Here is a 23,029-nt window from a genome sequence, read left to right on the forward strand (position 1 = left end):
AATGAACAACACATACTGCTAGTGCTACCTGAGCTCAATGTTCTTCTAGATTTGGATCACTTTTAGAGTAGCCGAAAAGTGGTGGTAATTGTTATTAATTTTACGGGACAGAATATTAGTATTAGTATAATATTTTACATACAAATATTTTATTTTGTTGAACTTTGTGTCTGGATTCGTAGATCTCTGTAACATGGAAATTATAGGGCCTTAAAAAAAGAAAATTTCCAAGGCATTTAATATCCCCTGTAAAGAAAAGCAAAGTTGAAAAGACACTAATTTATTTAGAAAAATAATTTAGATTATTTTTTTTTTGCTTTGACACAAACTTTGTTTGTGTTGATCAATGACAACAGTGCCTAATCTAATCAATTTTGACATCATGTTGTAAAAAATAAAATGTGGAGAAGTCCAAGGGGGGTCAGCACTGTTTCTTACTTCAATAAGTGAGACTTGATAGCTGATCATGGAACTTAGTGATCTTACATGTTTTTAAGTGAATCATATTACACTTTATTTTTATTGGCTCAGAGAATCCAAAGAATGCACATTTGCTCAACGTCTGAAGTTGAGTTTGGCCAGAGGGCCAGCACGTATCTCAGTGTTTTCCTGGATGACTATTTCATCTTACTAACATAATCACACATTTGGTTCCCTGAATGTTGTTTTACCCAGTCTTTTCTTATATGTATACAGTGGCGATTCAATATTCAGTATATATATAGCATTCACTATTCAGATCCCTTCACTTCATATTTTATCGTGTGATTCAATTGTTTGCCAAACAGCACTTAAAGGACTCTAATGGCATGAGGAATAAGATTATCTGGTCCCCCTATGGTGAAGCACCTGGCTAACACAATCCCTACAGTACTCTTAAGCACCTGGCTAACACCATCCCTGCTGTGAAGCAGCTGGCTAACACCATCCCTACTACATAGCTAATGCCATCCCTACGGTGCAGCACCTGGCTAACGCCATCCCTACTGTGAAACACCTGGTTAACGCCATCCCTACTGTGAAACACCTGGTTAGCGCCATCCCTACTGTGAAACACCTGGCTTAAGCCATCCCTACTGTGAAACACCTGGCTTACATCATCCCTACTGTGAAACACCTGGCTTACATCATCCCTACTGTGAACCACCTGGCTTACATCATCCCTACGGCTTAGCACCTGGCTAACGCCATCCCTACGGCTTAGCACCTTGCTAACACCATCCCTACTGTGAAACACCTGGCTAACGCCATTCCTATGGCTTAGCACCTGGCTAACGTCATCCCTACGACTTAGCACATGGCTAACACCGTCCCTACGGCGCAGCACCTGGCTAACGCCATCCCAACTGTAATGCTTCTCAGCAACAGGGACTGGGAGACTTGAGGATTGAGGGAAGCCTGAATGGAGCAAAAAACTGAGAAGTCCTTGGAGAAAACCCAATCAATAGCCCACAGGTCTTCAGATTGAGGCAAAGATTTCTCATTCAGCATGACAACAACCCAAAGCACACAGCCAAGACAACGCCAGAGTGGTTTCAGTACAAGTCTGTGAATATCTTTGAGTGGCCCAATCAAGGCCAGGACTTAAATCCCATTGAAGATCTGTGGGGAGACCTGAGGAACACAGTTCACTGAACCTCCTCATTCAATCTGACAGAGCTTGAGATGATCTGCATGGAAGAATGGGATAAACTGCCCAAATCCAGGTGTGCAAAGCTGGCATACCAAGATGATTTAAAGCTGTGAGCACTGCCAAAGGCACTCCTTCAAAGTACAGATTAAACAGTCTGAATTCTTGCCAATAAATTGGCACAAAGTTTGTGTTTTTGCTCCTATTCATTATGGGGTATTGTGTGTAGGTTGATGGCGACAATAAATGTAATCGAATACAAATGCATTCCATAACAAAATAATTTGGAGGAAGTGAAGGGGTCTGAATACTTTCTGAAGCCACTGTATATACTTCTGTTATTGAATTTGGAAAAGAGCACAGCGTATTTAACGGAAGACAAACAGCAAACCAGATGTACAGTACATTTAGCCTGAAGTAATGTAGCGTAGATAATTTAGCTGTAGTGTAAGATGCATGGCTTCTATGTGGTTTTTACATTTGTTTTAAGATAGGCTCAATAATGCTACATTATGTTTACATAGCATTGTTGATTCTGCTGTGGTCATGACACATGTTACTGATCTTTGGTTTTCCACTGCTTTCTACAGCTGTTCGTCATTTTCTGAGAAAGGTGATCCACTACTGTTTCACTGTTTTATCAGGCTCTGACATGGTATGTTCATATGTTTGGATCTGCATCAACTACAACATCAGCAAGTTGCCTTGACCCATGGCTGTAAACCTTTAACGTTAGACGCCATGCCAGGGTAAATAAGTTCACATACCAAACGTGTATTTATATTCTTCTACTCTCATTTCATCAGGTAGGTGTGACTGAGAACACATGATCATTTTCCACACTGAAAATTGCCCTGAAACTCTTAAAACAGAATTTTAAAACTGCCTTTGTTAGGTCTGCCATTGATGACATAGTGTCAAGTTGGTGCCTTGTACATGTTGATAATGGTTATTGACAGTGCTATCTGGCTATGCCCAGGCCTTAGCTAAGATGAGGGCTCTAGTGTAGTTAATGTAATTGCAGAGGTTTTTTTTGTGTAGGGCTTGGCAGGCTGAGACCCTGCTACTGCTGGACTGTAAAGAGGATGGGCAATACCCCTTTCTATACTGTACTGTTCTATACTGGTCAACAACACCCTGTCCCCCCTCTACATTTACCCTGTTCTATACTGTATTGTACTACACTGGTGTAAACAACACTCTGCCAAATGGCCCCTTGTCAATGACAGGCATCAAGTGTATGGTGCTGCCTGCCAGTGGGAAAATGGCTCCTGCCTCATTCTCACAGTGCCCCCTCTCAAAGTGGTGAAATATAAATATTATTAACACTTTATCCTATAGGCCTTTTGATGTCTAGTTGTCTACTCATAACATTGTGCTATTGGATTGTGGGAGGTTTATTGTCTGCCTTAGCTGGCTTAGAGCTGTGTTTGGCACAGCTGCAGATGGGTAATGATATGATTGGTGTGTTTTCGTCTCAACTTTGTGTGGTTTGGTTTGTCTGTGTCTACTGTCTTGCATGAACGTGTGTGTGTGTGTGTGTGTGTGTGTTAGCGACCCTTGTGTGTGTGTGTGTCTGTGTGGAGGGGGCCTGGGGGGGTCAGAGCCTTTTTTACTCACCTCCATGCTACAGCGATTCAGGCCCAGCCTCTCATTCCCTTGGTGAGAGCAGCTCAGTTCAGGGTCTTGATAGATCATCTCCACGGATGAAGTGTTTTAGAAGAAGCCGGTGGAGGGCTGGATGGCTCCTCTCGTTCCAATATCTGACTTCCAGACTTAATGGGTGAATTTATGCAGCCTTCATGACAGAAGCAAGGAATTTGTTCCAGCTCTGCTTTGCTCAGTATAGAAAACCATCTGGGGGAGGTGCTAATGTAAGTGCCCCCCCCTTCTCCCTGGTCTGTTTCTCTTGGACAGACGTCTGTCTACCGATTTACATGTCCACACATCTTGGGGTAATTATGTACTGGTGCACTGACCCCTGACAGACATATTCATGGGATGCCATATTCAACTGTGTTTGTTCTGCTGTATTATTGTCTGGCAGGGCTTAATGTCGACAGGGACCTCTTAGCAATTTCTGCGTAATGTTGTTTCTCTTTCCATCTTTTAGCATTCTTGGAATTGCTCTGAATTGTGTTGAAGTAAATGCGTTTGTGAGTGGTTAAAAACGGATGTTCCCGACATATGTACGTTTGTGTCGTGGTCCTCAATAGAGATCAGATGGTTGGTATCCTCAGGAGGGAAGATGGTTGGAGTGATTGGAATGAATGGGTGGCTCCGTATCTCTGTGTTCCCTCAGCCTAGAGCATTATCACTAATGATCCCCTCCAGGGGTTGCATGAAGAGCTGCCAAAAGGCTCAGAAAGCTGTGAGATCCGGAGAGACAAATAGGAATTGCTGTGTCCTCCAGTCTTTTTAAACCTCACTGTAAATGCAACCATTTGCGTAGCCCACTTTGCAAACCTATTGTTTGATGGAATGTACATTTTATAATTTTTTTTTTTTTTCTTTATCTCACTTGGTTTAGTTTTTATTGTCTTTTGTCAACATGTTGGGTAGTTTCTGGGAACTGAGAATGCAAACCTAAACACTCTAGCCTCTCTCTCTCTGCCATTTCATTCTCTATCTCTCGCTGACTCTCTTTTTTCAGTGTTGAACTTGGCACGAGAAGCAATGGATTTAGAAACCAATAATATCTGGACTACCGTGGAAGGGGGTGTGGGATTTAATGTGTTTTCTATGAGGGGGGGGGATAGTTTAACAACTTCCAAATACCCAGCATTCCATTCAGCCATTGTACTGTGTGAAATTGAGGAAAGAAATCAATGTATCTCCTTTCGAGCTACCAGACTGAGCAGCATTTGATGACTGGGCAAGAATGGGGTTTTGCAACATTAGCAAGATAAGCTGGCTAATTAGTGCTGCAAACACACCTGAGCTTAACAACCCCCCGTTTTCCTGCATGCCTTGCAGTCACGTTTAATTTACACCTATAGAGGGCAGCTGTGCTCTCCTCAACCAGCCTCTCTGAGTTAGGGTAGCCTTCAGAACAGACTCTCCCTGCACAGGTCACTGAGGGGGCCGGCATATGTTCTCTTGTGGGGTCTGTCGTGGTAGCCGTCCCATCTCATCTCTTCAGCTCTGTAGCATTCTTCCTGCAGCCGTGTGACACTTGCTACGGACGTCCCTAATGATGTTCTCTATTTCACCGTCTTCATCTCAGCGTCTCTCTCGCTGTCTTAATCTTTCCGTCTCCATTCCTGTTTTCATCTCTCCATTTCTGTTTTCATGTCTCTCCATCTCATTGTCTTTGTCTCTGTTTCCCCCCCCCCCCAGTTCTCTTGCTCACTAGAACACAGAACTCGTATCTCCTTCCTCATGCAAAATGTGTGAGAAGAGACTGATTACTTTCCATGATTCCATTTCATATAGGTTCTTAATTAACCCTAAATCATTAAATAGCTTCTGGCGCTCGGACATTCAATGACGTTCTGACATGTCCTTCAGACAGACATCGACATCTGAGTGTTTGTCTCTTGTTCACACTTTGACATTGGGCGGGTAGTCATTTGAAATGATTTGTGTGTGTGTGTCTCTGTGTTCTTGAGATGGAGAATAAATGGGGCAATAGGAGAGAGATATGTTAAGAGAGAGGTAAGGCGAGTGAGACAGACAGCGTCGGAGAGGGAGAGAGAGCGAGCTGGCAACGGATCAGTCAGGATTGGAGCTCACAGCTGGAAGGGCCCTGGCACACATTAGTCCACAATAAACCAAATAATATAACATTAACACCCAAGGTCCACCATTAACTGGCCTCAGTGAAGGCAGAGGGCTGGTTATGCACTGTACACCAAGCAGGAAGTGCTCTCTTATTTATTTTCTTTTCGATCTCCTCCCTCTTTTTCTCCTCTTTGCTCTCACTCTCTCTCGTGCTCTCTCACTCTCTCTCGCTTTCTCTAATTCCTTGCCTGATAACGCTGTAATTATCTGCTGCCTCTGAAAGTTATTTAGTTTGTCAGCACCCATTCATTTATATTCTATCATAAATTAATTGTGCAAGCTAGTTTTTATCTTATGTCACTAGAGTAAATCAAAGCTAAACTTTCCAAATTTGACTATATACAGCACTGCACAAATTCCCTAATATATAGATTCTATATGCAGTACTGTACCATATATTACTGTATTCTATATGCAGTACTGTACACTATTACTATATTATAACAGTACACATTCTGAACTGTAGAGATTCTATTTACGGTACTGTAGTCTATATTATTTTATTCTATATACAGTGCTGGTCACTTACTGTTGCGGTATGCAGTGTCTCCCAGCTCAGCTGTGGAGACTTTGGCGTCTTCATTGGCCTCTTGGTTTCTTCTCTGACCAGTTCTCTTCTCGGCCGGATACTCCGTTTTTGTGGACACCCTGTTCTAGACAGATTCACAGTTATGCCATGTTCTCTCCATTTCTTAATAATGGACTTCACTGTTCTTTGCAGGATGTTCAGTGCCTTGGAAGTGTTTTACGTCCTATCCCTGATCAGTGTTTTTGATGAGCTTTATTGTGGATTTTCTTTGAATGTTCCTTGTTTGAATGTTCATGGCCTTAAAGCCAGTGTATGCCTACCTACCTTCTGGAGATTTGTGGAAATGGGACATTATATTTGAACCAGGGCTCAATTTTGATTCTTGACTATTATAGAGAATGTAATGTAGAGACTGCAGAGAGGGAGCATCTTAGTCATGGCATGATGGCCTATAGTTTGTGTGCATGGATATATAGAGGATCCAAGCTATCATCACAAAGGTCACAGGCCTAACGTCTGTGCTACACTGACTGCTTTATGTGTGTTCACACAGCAAACAAAGGGGAATCAGAGTCATTGCTCCCTCCCTCTGCGTCACTCTGCTTTAATTAGGCACTGGTTTAGGGCACTTCTTTTGGTTTCAACTAAACCCAGCTAAAGACGTCAAGAGTTTGCCTGAGAATTACCACCGCCACAATTCAAATGGTTCAGTGATTGGAGGCTGATACTCTCTGACAGCTTAACAGACAGATATGCTCACTGAAAATGCCCCAATGAGGGAGGACAGGGAGATGTGGAGGTCCATTATGACAGCTCTTAACGTTTACTCCTGCTCTGGAAGTCAGAAGCAGGGTGCCTTTTTTTTCTCCTCTCACTAAGTGACTGCAGAGCAGCACAGCATTCAGATTGAAATGTCATGTGGATCTTTCTGTATTTTGATACATGATGTTGAAAGTGACTGGAGCCATGTTTCTCCTGGCTATCTATGGCAGATGTTAAGTGTCACTTCCCTGTCATAACAGAGATGTCAGGCTGGCTAGTGAAGTGATTAACTATTATGTCCATTCTCATTTTGTTTACTACCAAACTGCCTCTCGCATCATACTCTTACACAAACAGATACAAACAAACACACACACACACACTGTTACGCATGCAGGTACCCTGTATGTGCGTTTGTGTTTTTTCCCTTCTGCCGTTTCCCCAGGTGTCCCTTATGTTCCTGATTGTGCTCGTTGGTGTTTCCCACCTGACAATCGCCTGACTGCTGAGGTGGACCAATCAGTGGACACCCCTCCTAATTGCACCACCTGTTCCTTTTTCCATTACCCAATCACATCACACATCCCTGGTTTAAAAACCCAGTCAGTTGGTTCTCCCAGAGACTCTTTTGCTTTACCCCACATGCACATAAACACTCATAGACACTCTTGTGATACACACCCTTTTTGATAGACAGACACTTTGTTCATTCATACATTACATAGTTTAGCACATACGTCTCACTTTGTCCTGTTTCATGTGAATATGTATTGCTGTGGTGTTTTGTTTGGTGTTGTCTAGTCTGTTGTTTGCTGTTCAACCTGTGTGTTTTGTTTGTCCCTGTGTCCCTTGCTTTTTTTTAGCAAGTCGCTCTTGGGCATACATATTTTTGTATTGGTTAGTTGTGCGCTAAGCGGTTCTTGAGGCAGGCAAGTTCAGTTTAGGGGTGTTTGGACTATATTCTTTCATTTCTTGGGTCCAGCTCAGCCCCTTTTCCCTAACCCCTTTACCGTGTGTTTATGATAAACGTTTTATGTTTGACGGTAGCTTTTGTTGTCTGTGTCGTTTGTTCTCACTTCCTGTACACTACACCACTTTGCATGAGTTTTATGTCATGGGTCTCTGTACCATCCACCCTAAACTGCTAGAGCCACAGGGTTCATAACACACAATTCTTTTTTTTTTTTAGGCATACTTAAATGGTTTTTATTTGTGATAAATGAGTGTCAAAGCTTCTGTGTGTGCTTCAACAGTGGCAAAGACATCACCTTCGATGCAGGTCTTCATGATTCAGCATCAACACAACAAAGCACTCCTGACACTAAAAGACAACAGACTCATCTCACGTTGATGTTGAATTCTTATTAAGTTATTTTCTCTTTCTGACTGCTTTCCCACTAGCACCATGCACAGTATGTCAGCCCGCTGTACGTTATATCATGTCCTGGAGGTTGCGACTCCCTGTCAGTCTGTTGCCCTTCAACCGGATATCATACCTATTGTAGGATGTTCTACCTGGATGTACTAGTCAGGTGTATGTGGGTAATGAGGTTGTCTTAATGCCTTTACTTCTGTTTTACCACACGGCCATGTCTGTTTGTGTCTGAAGGCCATTCTGTAATTGGATGGGCTCCAGCATTAATGGCCTGTATGTGTGTGTTAAAGGCTGTCAGAGGGCTGCTGAGATAGGCCTTGTGTTCCTAATGACACCCTCTTATATTGTGCACTACTTTTCACCCCAGTGTCCCTAAAGCTGTGGTCAAAAGTAGTGCAATACATTAACAATACAATATTTGGGACGCGCTCTGAGAAACTCATGGAGGAGGAGTCTAGAGCAGGGGCTGTGGCTGGGATCCGAACGCTTTGGCACAGCTCATGACTTTAATTCATCACCTTTGGAGTTGTGCAGGATGTAGATGAGGGAATCCAAGCCACATGAAGTTCATCTCAATGGGTTTCTTCATTAGAGTTGGTATCACCATGACCATGGTGTGGGGTAGGTGGGGGTGTGCTGTGTTCTGTAAAGCATTGTGGTATAGGAGTGGGTGGGGGCGTGCTGTGCTCTGTGAAGCGGTGTGGGGTAGGTGGGGGCGTGCTGTGTTCTGTAAAGCAGTGTGGTATAGGAGTGGGTGGGGGCGTGCTGTGCTCTGTGAAGCGGTGTGGGGTAGGTGGGGGCGTGCTGTGTTCTGTAAAGCAGTGTGGTATAGGAGTGGGTGGGGGCGTGCTGTGCTCTGTGAAGCGGTGTGGGGTAGGTGGGGGCGTGCTGTGTTCTGTAAAGCAGTGTGGTATAGGAGTGGGTGGGGGCGTGCTGTGCCCTGTAAAGCGGTGTGGGGTAGGTGGGGGCGTGCTGTGCTCTGTGAAGCGGTGTGGGGTAGGTGGGGGCGTGCTGTGTTCAGTAAAGCATTGTGGTATAGGAGTGGGTGGGGGCATGCTGTGCTCTGTAAAGCGGTGTGGGGTAGGTGGGGGCGTGCTGTGCTCTGTGAAGCGGTGTGGGGTAGGTGGGGGTGTGCTGTGTTCTGTAAAGCAGTGTGGTATAGGAGTGGGTGGGGGCGTGCTGTGCCCTGTAAAGCGGTGTGGGGTAGGTGGGGGCGTGCTGTGTTCTGTAAAGCAGTGTGGTATAGGAGTGGGTGGGGGCGTGCTGTGCTCTGTGAAGCGGTGTGGGGTAGGTGGGGGCGTGCTGTGCTCTGTGAAGCAGTGTGGTATAGGAGTGGGTGGGGGCGTGCTGTGCCCTGTAAAGTGGTCTGGGGTAGGTGTGGGTCTGTGGATGAGTTGTAACTGGTTAATCCATAAGCCATTAGAAGAGATCTGACACTTTGTATTGAGTGGAAGCTATGGTCGTGTTTAGCAGGCCTTTTTCCTCATTGTGAGATGCTGTTCTCCGTAGCTGCTTGTAATCCGAGTCACTGGATACCCTCTGTCTTAATACAAGAGATGCATATTTATGTTGGACTTAAGTGCAATGTATCAATGATGATCTCTTTCACTTCTTGGATGCACTATAAAAGCTATATAATTGATCACATTTGTTAAAAATAATGGATCTGAAATTTGGACAGTCTATCATAGTATTTCAATGTCACGAGAATGTTTCTTTACGTGGGCAATACATTTCAAAGCCACTGCATTTCATAGCCTTAAGAACAAAGCTGGTACTACATTTGAGAGATGCGTTGGCTTTGTATGAACATTTTAAAACAAACACACAAACATTTTAGACACATACAAATACGTATTTGTTTTTTGAAGTGTGTGTTGAAAAGCAACAGTATGTTTCAACATGAGAGTTGAGGCAATACTGAGGAAATATCAGCCTGTTTATCAATTTCGATGTCCTGGCTATAGAGAGGAAGAACAGCTTAGTTCCAGAGCTGTTCCTTTTGGCGTTTTCTTGATGGCTTCCGCTCTATAAACCCGTAAAAACCCTTGTCACCCCCTTTGCATTACCTTAAGTGCACCCGTCTGCCCTGACTTGAACTCCATGGCTCTTAATCTTTATGTATAAAATGAATTTAGCAGGAAGCATGCTTCATTAGAGCGTTTTATCAGTTTACCACCTGAGGCTTGGTCTGGATTGGAAGCTGTTCTCAGTCGGCTCTACCGCTAACTACTCAGCTCTGTCGCTAACCCCTTTCTTTCCATTGGATGTTCTCCCTGAATGGCCGATGTCACTCTGTCTCTGTGTCTCTCTCTCTGTCACTGACTAGAGACATGTGAAAAAGTTAGTACATCCCCTGGGAAGTATTCATTTATTCATTTGACACATCTGAGCTAAATTCCAACCACGTTGATTTGGAAAAGGAACCAGACAAGACTAGTACAGCCGGCACACAATTAAAATTAATAGACTTTGCTGCCCTCACTGGATTCAAACTCAGGTCTCCCACATGAGAGGCAATGTCTTGAACCACTAAGCCACACCACTATATGTCTTACCAGTCGCTAGACACCATTCAGCATTGTGTTAAACTGACTAACGTTTCTTATTTAGTGTAACTCCACAAAGAATAGTCTCTATGAACTATGAATTTTGCTACTGGCCGTTTCAACAGCTTATTTGCCAGTAATAGCCTTATTAGTATCTACTTACTTCCTAGGAATAGTCATAAGAATTGAGCAATTGCTAGCGAGACTCTATCCTGACCCAAAAAGCATGCACGGATGCTTTCTTCGAAAATCTACCAAAAACTGTCGCAATATAACTGTAAACAGTTTTATTTTAGGCTTACTATAATGAAAAAACGGAAGGTTATAGCCAGCGAAGTTTTTGTCTATTCAGAAAAAATCCAAATGCATACTTCATTTTGACTGTTGAGATTCGATTGCGGGACCTATAGCTTGCAGATCTGCTTCTCTAACCATTACGCTATTTAACAAGGTATGTCAGTCAGTCACTCAGTAAGAGATATACGCTTTTCTTGGCCGGTCCACTTACTCAGCCCGGCAAAAACTATTGGAACAATAGACTCTGGGAAGATGAGTCAAATGTGGAGTCGTTTGGCTACAAAGCCAGAAGCCATATTTGGCGAGAATGAACCGCTTCCTTTGAACACAACCTATAACTGGCATTAGAGTTTGAGGCTGTTTTGCTGCCGCTGTGGCTGGCCAATTTGCCATCATTAAATCAACAAAAAATTCCATATTGTACAAGCAAATTCTTAAGGAACACGTGAGGCCATTTGTCAAAAAGCTGAAGTTGTACACAATTGTTCTAGCAACAGGACAACGATCCAAAACACACAATGCTTGTGTGGGGACTTGAAGCTGACCGTATACACAAGAAAGCCTTCAAACTATGATACATTTGAAGCAATACTTTAAAGAACAGTGGGCAGAAATAGCTCCCAATCCATGTAAGAAAATGATAGACAGTCACAAGAAATGGCAAGATTAAGTAATTTCAGAAAAAACAGGGTAACACCTTCTTTTGAAGCTAGGGGTGGACTTACTTTTTATGAACTATGAAATTGCATTTGATTTTAATAGACTCTGTGCACCAGCGTAGTGACGAACTTCCGCTTTTGTCTAGAAGTCGTTATTGCAGTTTCCGGTTTACTTACTAATACTCATCCGCATTAGTAAACACCTAAACTCACAACAAGATGAGTGATGCTGTTTATACGGAAAAAAAAGAAATATAATGTCTGTGACTCATTTAAGTTTCATGGTACAAGTGGGGCATCATTTTAATCAGGAGAATGTCCTCTTTTTAATAAAATATGGCTTGCACCATTCAATGACTACAAACGCTAGACTAGAAATAGTCAGAAAAGGCGTTTTTTTTTTTATATATATACTTCCACGTAACGCAGGTTTAAGCGCAATTAATACCATATAGGACCAGATGTTTACTTCCTATGCCAGTAGTTATTTTTCAGTTTTGTTGTGAAATGAGGTTACAGTAGTAAAATAAAAGAGGAGACCTGTTTTGGTGCTTTTTTGAGGCTATGGAATTTTAAGCTTCATTCAGGTTAGAAGAGGCTGAACAAAGGTTCGTTTCAATTCACTTGCTATGGGGACGCGCTAACGTTCCAGCTCAGCCAGCGTTCCAGCTCAGCCAGCGTTCTTTTGACGTTTTTGAGGCTAGGGTGAATTTTTATGCATTCTATTGTCCTGCCTAATACTACACTAAAAAGGAACACGTCACTAACTAGCTTAGCCGACAGCCGGCCGGCACACCACAGTAAACTACTTACCCTTGTAGTTGTGCAGATAACTCGATACGTAGAGTTTGAATCCCTTGTTTCGCTTGCTTGTTGGAGCAGGGGACCAGGCATCAACAATTCGATGGACTTCACTAATGCTTATTTTAAGCAGGTCTTGGAGACATCTACTAAAAACAGAAATTTTGTGTGACGCGGGTGATCGCCTTAAGTAAACTGGAAAATTATATGCCGACATCTGGCTAAAGCGGAAGTTCGTCCATACGCTTGTGCATAGAGCCTATTACAAAAATCTTTCAATGCAAAAAATAAAAAGAGGGATTTGTTAAATTGGATTACCTTTATCAATGAATATGGTTACTTTCTCTGTCTTTGTCTCACTCTTATTATCTAACCTTATTTTCTGTCAGTGATGAAAAGCCATGCTGTGGACCAGCCACAACACACCTCTGAATTAGCTCACCCATCGCTGTCAATTAACCTCTCCCAACTCTGTGTTTACTGTGGTGGGGCACGAAGTGCCAAGGACAGACACAATGGTAGAGTTCAGTCAACTCTAGTTCTCTGAAGTCCAGCAGCAGTGCCTACAGCTGTGTGGACAAGACCGGAGCAGTTGTCCAATCAGATGTCCATGGCATAACAGTGAGCTCTGTTTGACCTGTCAGATTACTGTGACAGGCAATAGCCTAAGATTTAAGGTTGTCTGAATGTTACAACCTGACCAACCAATGTCCATCTGGTCCTTCCCTTAACCCTTCACACCCATAATTGGCAGGATATCTGGCTCAACCCCCCCCACCCCTAGACTGAATAACGTTTTGAGGCTAACTAATATTGAGTCATTGCTGACTTAGGTATATACGCCCTAAAATAGCTCTTTCCTCCTGTTGTAGAAATCTGGTAATGAGGGGGCTCAGTTAGATATGGGTCAGCAGGGCCTGTATTGTCTGTCTGCCAAAATACTGCTGTAGGGTTCTGCATGGGTGCTTTCCAGGTGCCTAGTAGACTGTGACAGATGCCTGTGTCAGGGGGACCGGCTGGGGTTGAGGCTGCTGCTGGGCCAGTCTGACCCCTCCATATGGCTGTGTGGGGCAAATAGCTTTTTAATCGATTATGGCCCCAGCAAATGCTACACCCTACTCCTTTAAATTTCCAAGGATTCTTTTGTCTTTCCCAGCCCACTTCCATCTCTATTTAAGGACATCGTCTGTCTGTCTGTCTGTCTTAGGGTGTTTGAAGCCTTTTACTCTCAATAATAATGATTTTACTCATCCAGAATAGCTTTGGAAAACTACTGGAGTATGTGTGTGTGTGTGTGTGTGTGTGTGTGTGTGTGTGTGTGTGTGTGTGTGTGGTGTGTGTGTTTCCATGTGTCATTCTGTTCTGCGTTATTTAAAGAAACATGACTATACTTATTTGTAACTTGTGGCAAAAGCTGGCGTGAAGGTCCACACTGTATTTAAAGACAGGGCTGTTCTTTTGTGTCTGGAGAGGCAGTGGTTTCGGGGCAGCAAGACCCTGCCCATGTTGCAAATCTCATAGGGCTTATTTCAAAATGGTGCGCTATGCAGGGAATAGGGCGTCATTAAGGACACAGAAGCTGCCTTGTGGAAACTCCCTGGCCCACCATTACATAACAAATAACTGCTACAACCAAACGCAAGTGTTATTTATGATTTCTTTGAGCCCAAGCTATTATGACCTGCCATAATTCACCCTCCTGTGTTCCTTTGAATGTAGAAACAGTTCTGATCCTGGTGTTGAACACTGGAGATTGATAAAGAGTCTGTCTATAAGGGGATTTGGTGCCAGTCTGCATGCCTCAGGTCCATCAACAGCCAGTGTTAATCTGTTTTTGTTCATACTCATTTTTCACCCCTTCAGTCAAATGCTAGTTAAGGTGATGTTTCCTTAACAGTGTTTGTGTGTCCCGGGAGTAATAAATGTCGTCACCTTTTGATCAAGGGAGATTTTTTTTTGTTGCTTTTTTATTACACCTTTTACTGCAACTAACTCTGCATTCAGTCCTATTTCATTTGATGTCAGGGGAGCTACAAAGCCAGGAATTAAACGATTTGGTGCAGCCGGATAAAAATAGGAGCCTTTTTTCCCCTATCTGTCGTTTCAATGGGAGCATTATCTTTTTAAAGTTCTACATTCCTGCAGCAGACCACAGAGGAATTAAGGCCTGTTTGCAGATGATGTATCAAATCATTGACCCAACAAGTGTTGCTGGTCTCTGGTAGGGGTCCCTTTCACTTCCTGGGTCTGTGACTTCTGATGAGGAAGATGGAGAGCGAGAGACAGACAGTTAGAATTGAACAGGGACGCACACAGAGTATGGAAACAGGGAAAGATGTCAGGTTCTCAGTTGGAAGTGCCGTCCGTTTCCCTCTTAAACAGAGTGGGGCAGTACATCCAGGACAGCACCACGCTGACCTGTCATATAGGGCCTGTTGACTCGCCAGGCATTGCTAGTCTTGCTCAAAGTCTCCATGGTGTTTCATAGTCCTGCTCTGTCTCTCATTGGCTTGCCATACTACCACTGTTTGTTTCCACTGTTTGTATCCACTGTGTGTGTGCACGCGTGTGTGTGTGTGTGTGTGTGTGGATACACGTGCGGGTGTTTCAAACCTTACTTAAGAGGCTGCTCATATACAGGGTTAAGGTCACCACGGAAATCTACTGTCGCTATGGTGGGCTTGACATTTTGCAGTATTGAATTAAACTTGTTTTTTTTAAAGGTTTGTCTTTTTTAAGGCCTCGGTTTGAAAGGCTCCATGCAGGTATATCTCCATGCAGGTATATCTAATCCCATCTTTTATTTTTTTTTAAATCCTCTTTGGTGACTAAGACTTGGAATAGATGATCATTTTCCAGTCTCATGGTGGGTTGGCCCAACAGCAGATTGAACCTGTTATAATTATTTGTCTCCACTTATCTGTTGTTTAGTGACTTACTTTATAGGCTAATATTTATAGCATGTACAAGTCAATGATATTTGTAGCTGGAGCCAGAAGGCAGTGTTGAATTCATTTGTTATGTGAATTGAAAAAGAGTATGGAATTCCAGGAATAACAAATAGCCATAAACAAATAACTATTTAAACGCCTATATACAGTTAGGGACGGAAATAATTGGACACTGACAGAAGTTTTGTTATTTTGGCTGTTTACCAAAATATATTCAGGTTACTGTTAAATAATGAGTATCGGCTTAAAGTGCAGTCTCTCTTTAATTTGAGATTATTCATGTCCGAATTGGAAGAAGGGTTTAGGAATTACAGCTCTTTAATATTTAGCCCCCTCTTTTTAAGGGACCAAAAGTAATTGGACAATTGACAGAAAGCTGGCAGGAACATTAGGAGTGGCCAAATCAACAGTGGTACATTCTGAGAATAAAGAACACACTGGTGAGCTCTGCAACACAAAAAGGCCTGGATGTCCATGGAAGACAACAGTGGTGGATGATCGTAGGATCCTTTCCATGGTAAAGAAAAACCCCTTCACAACATCTAGTCAAGTGTAGGACACTCTCCAGGAGGTAGGCATATTATTACCCAAGTCTACCATGAAGCGAAGAGCAAATACAGAGGGTTCACCACAAGGTGCAAACCATTCATAAGCCTCAAGAATAGAAAGGCCAGATTAGACTTTGCCAAAACACATCTACAAAAGTCCCAGTTCTGGAACAGCATTCTTTGGACAGATGAAACTAAGATACCCTGTACCAGAATGTTGGGAAGAAAAACGTATGGAGAAGGCTTGGAACGGCTCATGATCCGAAGCATACCACATCATCTGTAAAACACAGTGGAGGCAGTGTGATGGGATGGGCATGCATGGCTTCCAATGGCACTGTGTCACTAGAGTTTATTGATGATGTGACAATGACCCAAAACCCAAGAGTTTCTTAATGCCTAGAAGTGGAATATTCTGCAATCGCAGAGTCGATCTCCTGATCTCAACCTGATCGAGCATGCATTTCACTAGCTGGAGACAAAACTTGAGGCCGAAAGACCCATGAACAAACAACAACTGAAGACAGCTGCAGTGAATGCCTGGCAAAGCATGATTGATCATCGAAAAATCCATAAATAGTTCTATTTGAAATTAATGTGGTAAATATGAATGGGTCATGCGACCCATGGAACCAAGATGGTGACATATGGGTGGTTCCACTTTTCAAGTCTATAGCGAGCAGCCCACTCTGTTGGCCAAAACAAGCACAATGCGATTGAGATGTCAACCGGTAGGCTCTCCTGCCCTGTCTTTGTTGCCACGTAAAATATTATTTCACTTTGCAGTCTCTTTTTAACTCCCAGTTAAAAACGGGGACATTTTCAGGACAGCTCCTGCCGGGGTCATGCCACCAAAAACGGGGACTGTCCTCGAAAAATGTCTTTTCACCCTAGTCTAAAGCAGTGGCGAACCGTGACTATTGGAGCTAGGCCCTCCGTTGCGAAAAAATATCTGACGTCATACAAATACAAAAACCCGGATGCCAGTGTATACAGGGCATGAATTGACACCTTTATTTTGCAGACCTATGAAGGAGAAGCAATTCTTTAAAGACAGAGTCAAATGGTCCTAAGCCACGCCTCGACTGTGGCTGAGAAGCAGCAAACGTACACAAAAGTTGCAAATATTGATAACAGAAAATACGGTTGTGACGTTTCAAACATTTGCCAAAACAGTCACTCAAATTGTGGCGTGAATTCAACCATACAACTACTCAAATGTATTCAAGACCACGGACAGTATATGCTGTATTGGTGCTGTATTTGATGTCCAGCATGCTAACAAAAAAGATGCACAACAACAAACGTGATGTGCCCAGTACTTCCTACTGCAACGTCATTAACTTTGTTTTTACCACACAACCAGTGATCTAAAGTTGTATTTACCCATTGTATTCAAAATAATATGAACAAGATAGCAACAAAAACATGTTGTAGATGAAAACAAAAAATCCACTCTCCATTATGATTATCATTTAAAAATGTCCATTCTCTTCTTTATGAAATGGATAATGACAGGTTCATATAGCTTCTCTTTTGATTTTTTATCTGAAAGAAGTTCTTTTTTGATTGAGATCAAAGCCAGGGCTGATAGCTGGCCCATCGCCATCCTTATTTACACTCACTGCAAAAAGATAGCGGACTAGCTAGGCTCAAGCAGGCACAATAAGGCTATTGGCTCTGTATTAGTGACGTATACTTAGGCCCTCTAGAGGACCTTGAGGCTTCATACAATTGTCCCACCTTTTACCCGACAATTTGTGATTTGTTGATTCTACTGTCATTCCAAAATGCTACTCTAATTTGAAGTCAATGTCAGTGACGTTAGCTGGTGTCTTCTATTCAAAGCCTGAAGACCTAGCCAATGAGCGTTGAACACACCTAGATTATTTCTACCAAGATTCTACCATTGGATATTTTTTTATATTAACCCTTCATATTAACCCTTCATTTTCCAACAGAAACTGAATAGATTCTATAGGAAGATCATTATAATTTACACAAAAAATATTACATTAATGAAAACAAATTATTATATATAACTATATATAGATTCATATCTATCCTTCGGCCCTCTCAGAGGGCGTACAGGGCCCTGACGGTTCCCCACAGGTCTGAAGCCAATACCAGAACATTGATCGGAACATCATTAGCTATCCCTCCAAGGACACAGTGTTACCGTGGTAATGAAGACAACAGTACTTGAGTCAGTGGGAGAATTTATTTTGATGCGCTGCGACTCGTTACTTGAAGTAGACTAGGAGTTGTAGATTAAAACGAAAAATGTAATACCATTGTTTAACACCCTGATATGTATGAATTTAACAACGTCAGTATTGCGGTAACACTGATATTGTCGGGTAAAATGGATGCTGCGCTAGAATTCTTTAATGTTCCACTTTGGTGGGATAGCTACAAAACATTGTGCACAATTTTGCAAGCACTGTTGAGTACAGCTATTAAGCGAAATGTAAAATAGCATACTAAATACTGGATTTGTTTGCTCTAGTCTGTATTCAGCACTGATGGTTAGATACAACCAATCCATCCCCTGCGTGATTTTTTGACACACCCTTCTGATCATAATACAGGTGCTGGTCATATAATTAGAATATCTTCAAAAAGTTGATTTATTTCAGTAATTCCATTCATTCCACACAGACTGATATATTTTGAGTGTTTATTTCTTTTAATTTTGATGATTATAACTGATTATAAACCCCAAATTCAGTATCTCAGAACATTTTTATATTGTGAATAGGTTCAATATTGAAGACACCTGGTGCCACACTCTAATCAGCTAATTAACTCAAAACACCTGCAAAGGCCTTTAAATGGTCTCTCAGTCTAGTTCTGTAGGCTACACAATCATGGGGAAGACTGCTGACTTGACAGCTGTCCAAAATCAAGGTCCCAGAGTCTGGAGGAAGAGAGGAGAGGCACAGAATCCACGTTGCTTGAAGTCCAGTGTAAAGTTTCCACAGTCAGTGATGGTTTGGGGTGCCATGTCATCTGCTGGTGTTGGTCCACTGTGTTTTCTGAGGTCCAAGGTCAACGAAGCCATCTACCAGGAAGTTTTAGAGCACTTCATGCTTCCTGCTGCTGACCAACTTTATGGAGATGCAGATTTAATTTTCCAACAGGACTGGGCACCTGAACACAGTGCCAAAGCTACCAGTACCTGGTTTAAGGACCATGGTATCCCTGTTCTTAATTGGCCAGCAAACTCGCCTGACCTTAACCCTATAGAAAATCTATGGGGTATTGTGAAGAGGAAGATGCGATACGCCAGACCCAACAATGCAAAAGAGCTGAAGGCCACTATTAGAGCAACCTGGGCTCTCATAACACCTGAGCAGTGCCACAGACTGACCTTGTTACAGACACAGAAGGTGACACACACAGGTGAGAATGGCAATTAAAGGTGAATTTCCTATACCTGTGGCTTTTTAAATTACAATTAGGGTTTGTTTATATATAGTCAATGAGTTTGTTAGCTCCCACGTGGATTCACTGAGCAGGCTAGATACTGAGCAATGGGAAACAGAAAATAACTGTCAAAACCCCTGTGTAACAAGGTAATGGAACATTATAAAGATGTAAAAGGATATAAAAAGATATCCAAAGCCTTGCAAATGCCAGTCAGTACTGTTCATTGACTTATTAAAAAGTGGAAAATTCGGGGATCTCTTTATACTAAGCCAAGGTCAGGTAGACCAAGAAAGATTTCAGCCAAGAACAAGTTGGGAAGAACAAGTATTTGATACACTGCTGATTTTGCAGGTTTTCCTGCTTATAAAGCATGTAGAAGTCTGTAATTTTTATCATAGGTACACTTCAATTGTGAGAGACGGAATCTAAAACAAAAATCTAGAAAATCACATTGTATGATTTTTAAATAATTAATCTGCATTTTATTGCATGACTTAAGTATTTGATCACCTACCAACCAGTAAGAATTCCGGCTCTCACAGCACTGTTAGTATTTCTTTAAGAAGCCCTCCTGTTCTCCACTCATTACCTGTATTAACTGAACCTGTTGGAACTTGTTACCTGTATAAAAGACAAAAGCCAAGATCAGAGAGCTGTGTAAGGACATCAGGGATAAAATTGTAGACCTGCACAAGGCTGGGATTGGCTATAGGACAATAGGCAAGCAGCTTGGTAAGAAGGCAACAACTGTTGGCGCAATTATTAGAAAATGGAAGAAGTACAAGATGGTCAATATCCCTCAGTCTGGGGCTCCATGCAAGATCTCACCTCGTGGGGCATCAATGATCATGAGGAAGGTGAGGGATCAGCCCAGAATTACACGGCAGGACCTGGTCAATGACCTGAAGAGAGCTGGGACCACAGTCTCAAAGAAAACCATTAGTAACACACTACGCCGCCATGGATTAAAATCCTGCAGCGCACGCAATGTCCCCCTGCTCAAGCCAGCGCATGTTCAGGCCTGTCTGAAGTTTGCCATTGACCATCTGGATGATCCAGAGGAGGAATGGGAGAAGGTCATGTGGTCTGAGACAAAAATAGAGGTTTTTGGTCTAAACTCCACTCGCCGTGTTTGGAGGAAGAAGGATGAGTACAACCCCAAGAACACCATCCCAACCGTGAAGCATGGAGGTGGAAACATCATTCTTTGGGGAGGCTTTTCTGCAAAGGGGACAGGACGACTGCACCGTATTGAGGGGAGGATGGATGGGGCCATGTATCGCGAGATCTTGGCCAACAACCTCCTTCCCTCAGTCAGAGCATTGAAGATGGGTCGTGGCAGGGTCTTCCAGCATGACAACGACCGGAAACACACAGCCAGGGCAACTAAGGAGTGGCTCCGTTAGAAGCATCTCAAGGTCCTGGAGTGGCCTAGCCAGTCTCCAGACCTGAACCCAATAGAAAATCTTTGGAGGAAGCTGAAAGTCTGTATTTGTAATTGGGAAAACCTGCAAAAACCTGCAAAACTTCAGGATAAATATAGGCTGCTCTGGAAAAAGACGGTGTGGTTGTTTCAAGGAGCACAATACGTCAATACTTGAACAAAAATTTGCTTCATGGTCGAGTTGCCGGAAAGAAGCCTTTACTGCGCCAATGCCACAAAAAAGCCTGGTTACAATATGCCCGACAACACCTTGACATGCCTCACAGCTTCTGGCACACTGTAATTTGGAGTGTCGAGACCAAAATAGATTTTTATGGTCACAACCATAAGCCAGGGGTCAGCAAGGCCTATAGGGAACAGAATACCATCCCCACTGTGAAGCAAGATGAATGCAGCATGTTATCGGAAAATACTAGCAGACAATTTGCACGATTTGGACTTTCCACCACAACAATTGCCCTAAGCACAAGGCCAGGTTGACCCTCTAGTAGTTACAGCAGATAGAGGTGAAAGTTCTGGAGTGGCCAGAGAGTCTCCTGACTTTAATATCATCAAGCCACTCTAGAGAGATCTCAAATGTGCGGTTCATGCAAAACGACCAAAGACTTTGCATGACCTGGAGGCATTTTGCCAATACGAATGGGCAGCTATACCACCGGCATGAATTCGGTGCCTCATAGACAACTATTCCAAAAGACTGCACACTTTCATTGACACTAATGGGGGCAGTACAGAGAACTGAGGGTTATTAAGAACTAAGGGTATGCAGACTTTTTAATTCTGTTGTGACCTGCAGTTGAATGTGAATCCTGTAAGAAAAAAAAAGACATGTGTTTTGCCTGCTCACTCATGTTTTCTTTGCAAATGGTACATATATTACAATTCTCTAAGGGTATGCAAACTTTTGAGCGCAACTGTTTGAGGAAAATGGGAAGTGTTGCATGAGGAAAAAAGGGAAATAGATTAATGATTAAACTGTGCTATGCATGAGAAAATAAGTATAAGTGAAGTGTTGAAAAATATGAAAGATGAGTAAATGATAAATGGAAGAGTAAAATAAAAGATTTTTTAATTTATTTTGTTGGCTGATAGTAGGCAAAGGAAATTACACTTTTATAATTCCCTATCCTTTTATATAATTTACTCATAAATACCTTTTTACTGACATTTGTCATTCCTTTTGAATTCCATTTGGATTCCATAAAAGTGTCAATGATATCAAAAACCTGTTCACTGTTCCAGACCTCACGTTTTAGATTTTAAATAGAATTTCTAGCATAAAAGAGTTTCTTGGTTAAAGAATATTAACGATTGGAATTATTCTTATTTAAATCTTCGGACATACATTGTTATAGTGTGACAGTATAAATAGTGTAAAAAGTGTTCTGCAAATGGTTAGGTTTGAATGGTGTTTGTAGAATAAAAGGTTAAAGACAAGTTACACTGTAACCTTATTCTATTCATGCTTATGCTATAAGTAGTATGACAAATGTTCCACCATCTGTACCCTTGCCAATCTGGTATTGGTAGCTTTCATGGATCATGAGCAGAGATTCATCTAAGCAACTCAAATTTAACACTATTGAGCAATTAGGGACTTTTTTAAATGATTACATTTCAACAAGTAGAAATTGTATCAAAAACAGCATCCTGGCAAACCATTCTAGATCACGCTACATGTTTGACCGTTTGAATGGCGTTTTGAAGTTCAACAGAGGAAGATTGGGTTACATGGTTTTCTCATTTCTCCAGTCTTGGACCACTGAAATGCATTGCCATTTATTCAAATAAGGCCTTCGTGTTAAAAGTTTTAATAGGATCCAAAGATTGTATTCTAGAAAAATGCAAAAGGTGTTTTGGTAACTTGAACAGTTTGGTAACTTAGACAGTTGAAGGAGAATTTCTAGTTTGCTTACAATTATCTGATTAAGTAAACTTCCTAAAAAAAATCATTTTCTTTTGTCTTGCAGGTGTAGCAGCACAGGTGCTGTGGCCCTCGTCTGATAAATGTTCATCAGCGCTGACATTTTTATGGGTCTTTCTATTCAACAAGACGTGAGTTTCTACCATAGAGATTGAAATTAGGACTCTTCTGCGAGTCTTCATGGTGCCTTTGAGCGTATGAAGTGACACATTGAGGCCATTTTCTCTTTTACAACTGCTTGGAGCTCACAAGTTTAATTCATTCACTGATCTCTTTTTTTGACCTGGATGGAACTGTGATCATTCCTTAACTTCCACCCAGTTGACTACTTTAAAATAGTGGAAG

At 42.2% G+C, this 23,029-nt stretch overlaps 2 protein-coding genes across 13 annotated transcripts in view; one reads left to right on the forward strand and one right to left on the reverse strand.

The window, feature by feature from the left end:
• Positions 1–23,029, forward strand: part of arvcfb (ARVCF delta catenin family member b) — a 196,959-nt gene that overhangs the window by 32,354 nt on the left and 141,576 nt on the right. Inside the window, exon 2 of one of the 12 annotated variants that reach the window (XM_020052615.3) lies at positions 22,731–22,815. The exons of 10 other annotated variants lie outside the window; for them this stretch is intronic. In XM_020052615.3, coding sequence (XP_019908174.1) covers positions 22,768–22,815 — 48 coding nt within the window. In that variant the 5' untranslated portion in view covers positions 22,731–22,767. Of the gene's footprint in view, positions 1–22,730; positions 22,816–23,029 lie in introns of those variants that run through there. One more of the 12 variants, XM_020052606.3, reaches the window with a different exon arrangement.
• LOC117595433 (extensin-like) lies at positions 8,652–10,184 on the reverse strand. The gene is made up of 2 exons (XM_034296516.1): positions 10,149–10,184; positions 8,652–9,479 (listed from the first exon to the last, which is right to left on the reverse strand). Exons 1-2 carry the CDS (start codon positions 10,182–10,184, stop codon positions 8,652–8,654), a joined length of 864 nt encoding a protein of 287 aa, XP_034152407.1.

Source organism: Esox lucius, chromosome 13 (genome assembly GCF_011004845.1).
Source record: "Esox lucius isolate fEsoLuc1 chromosome 13, fEsoLuc1.pri, whole genome shotgun sequence".
NCBI lineage: Eukaryota > Metazoa > Chordata > Actinopteri > Esociformes > Esocidae > Esox > Esox lucius.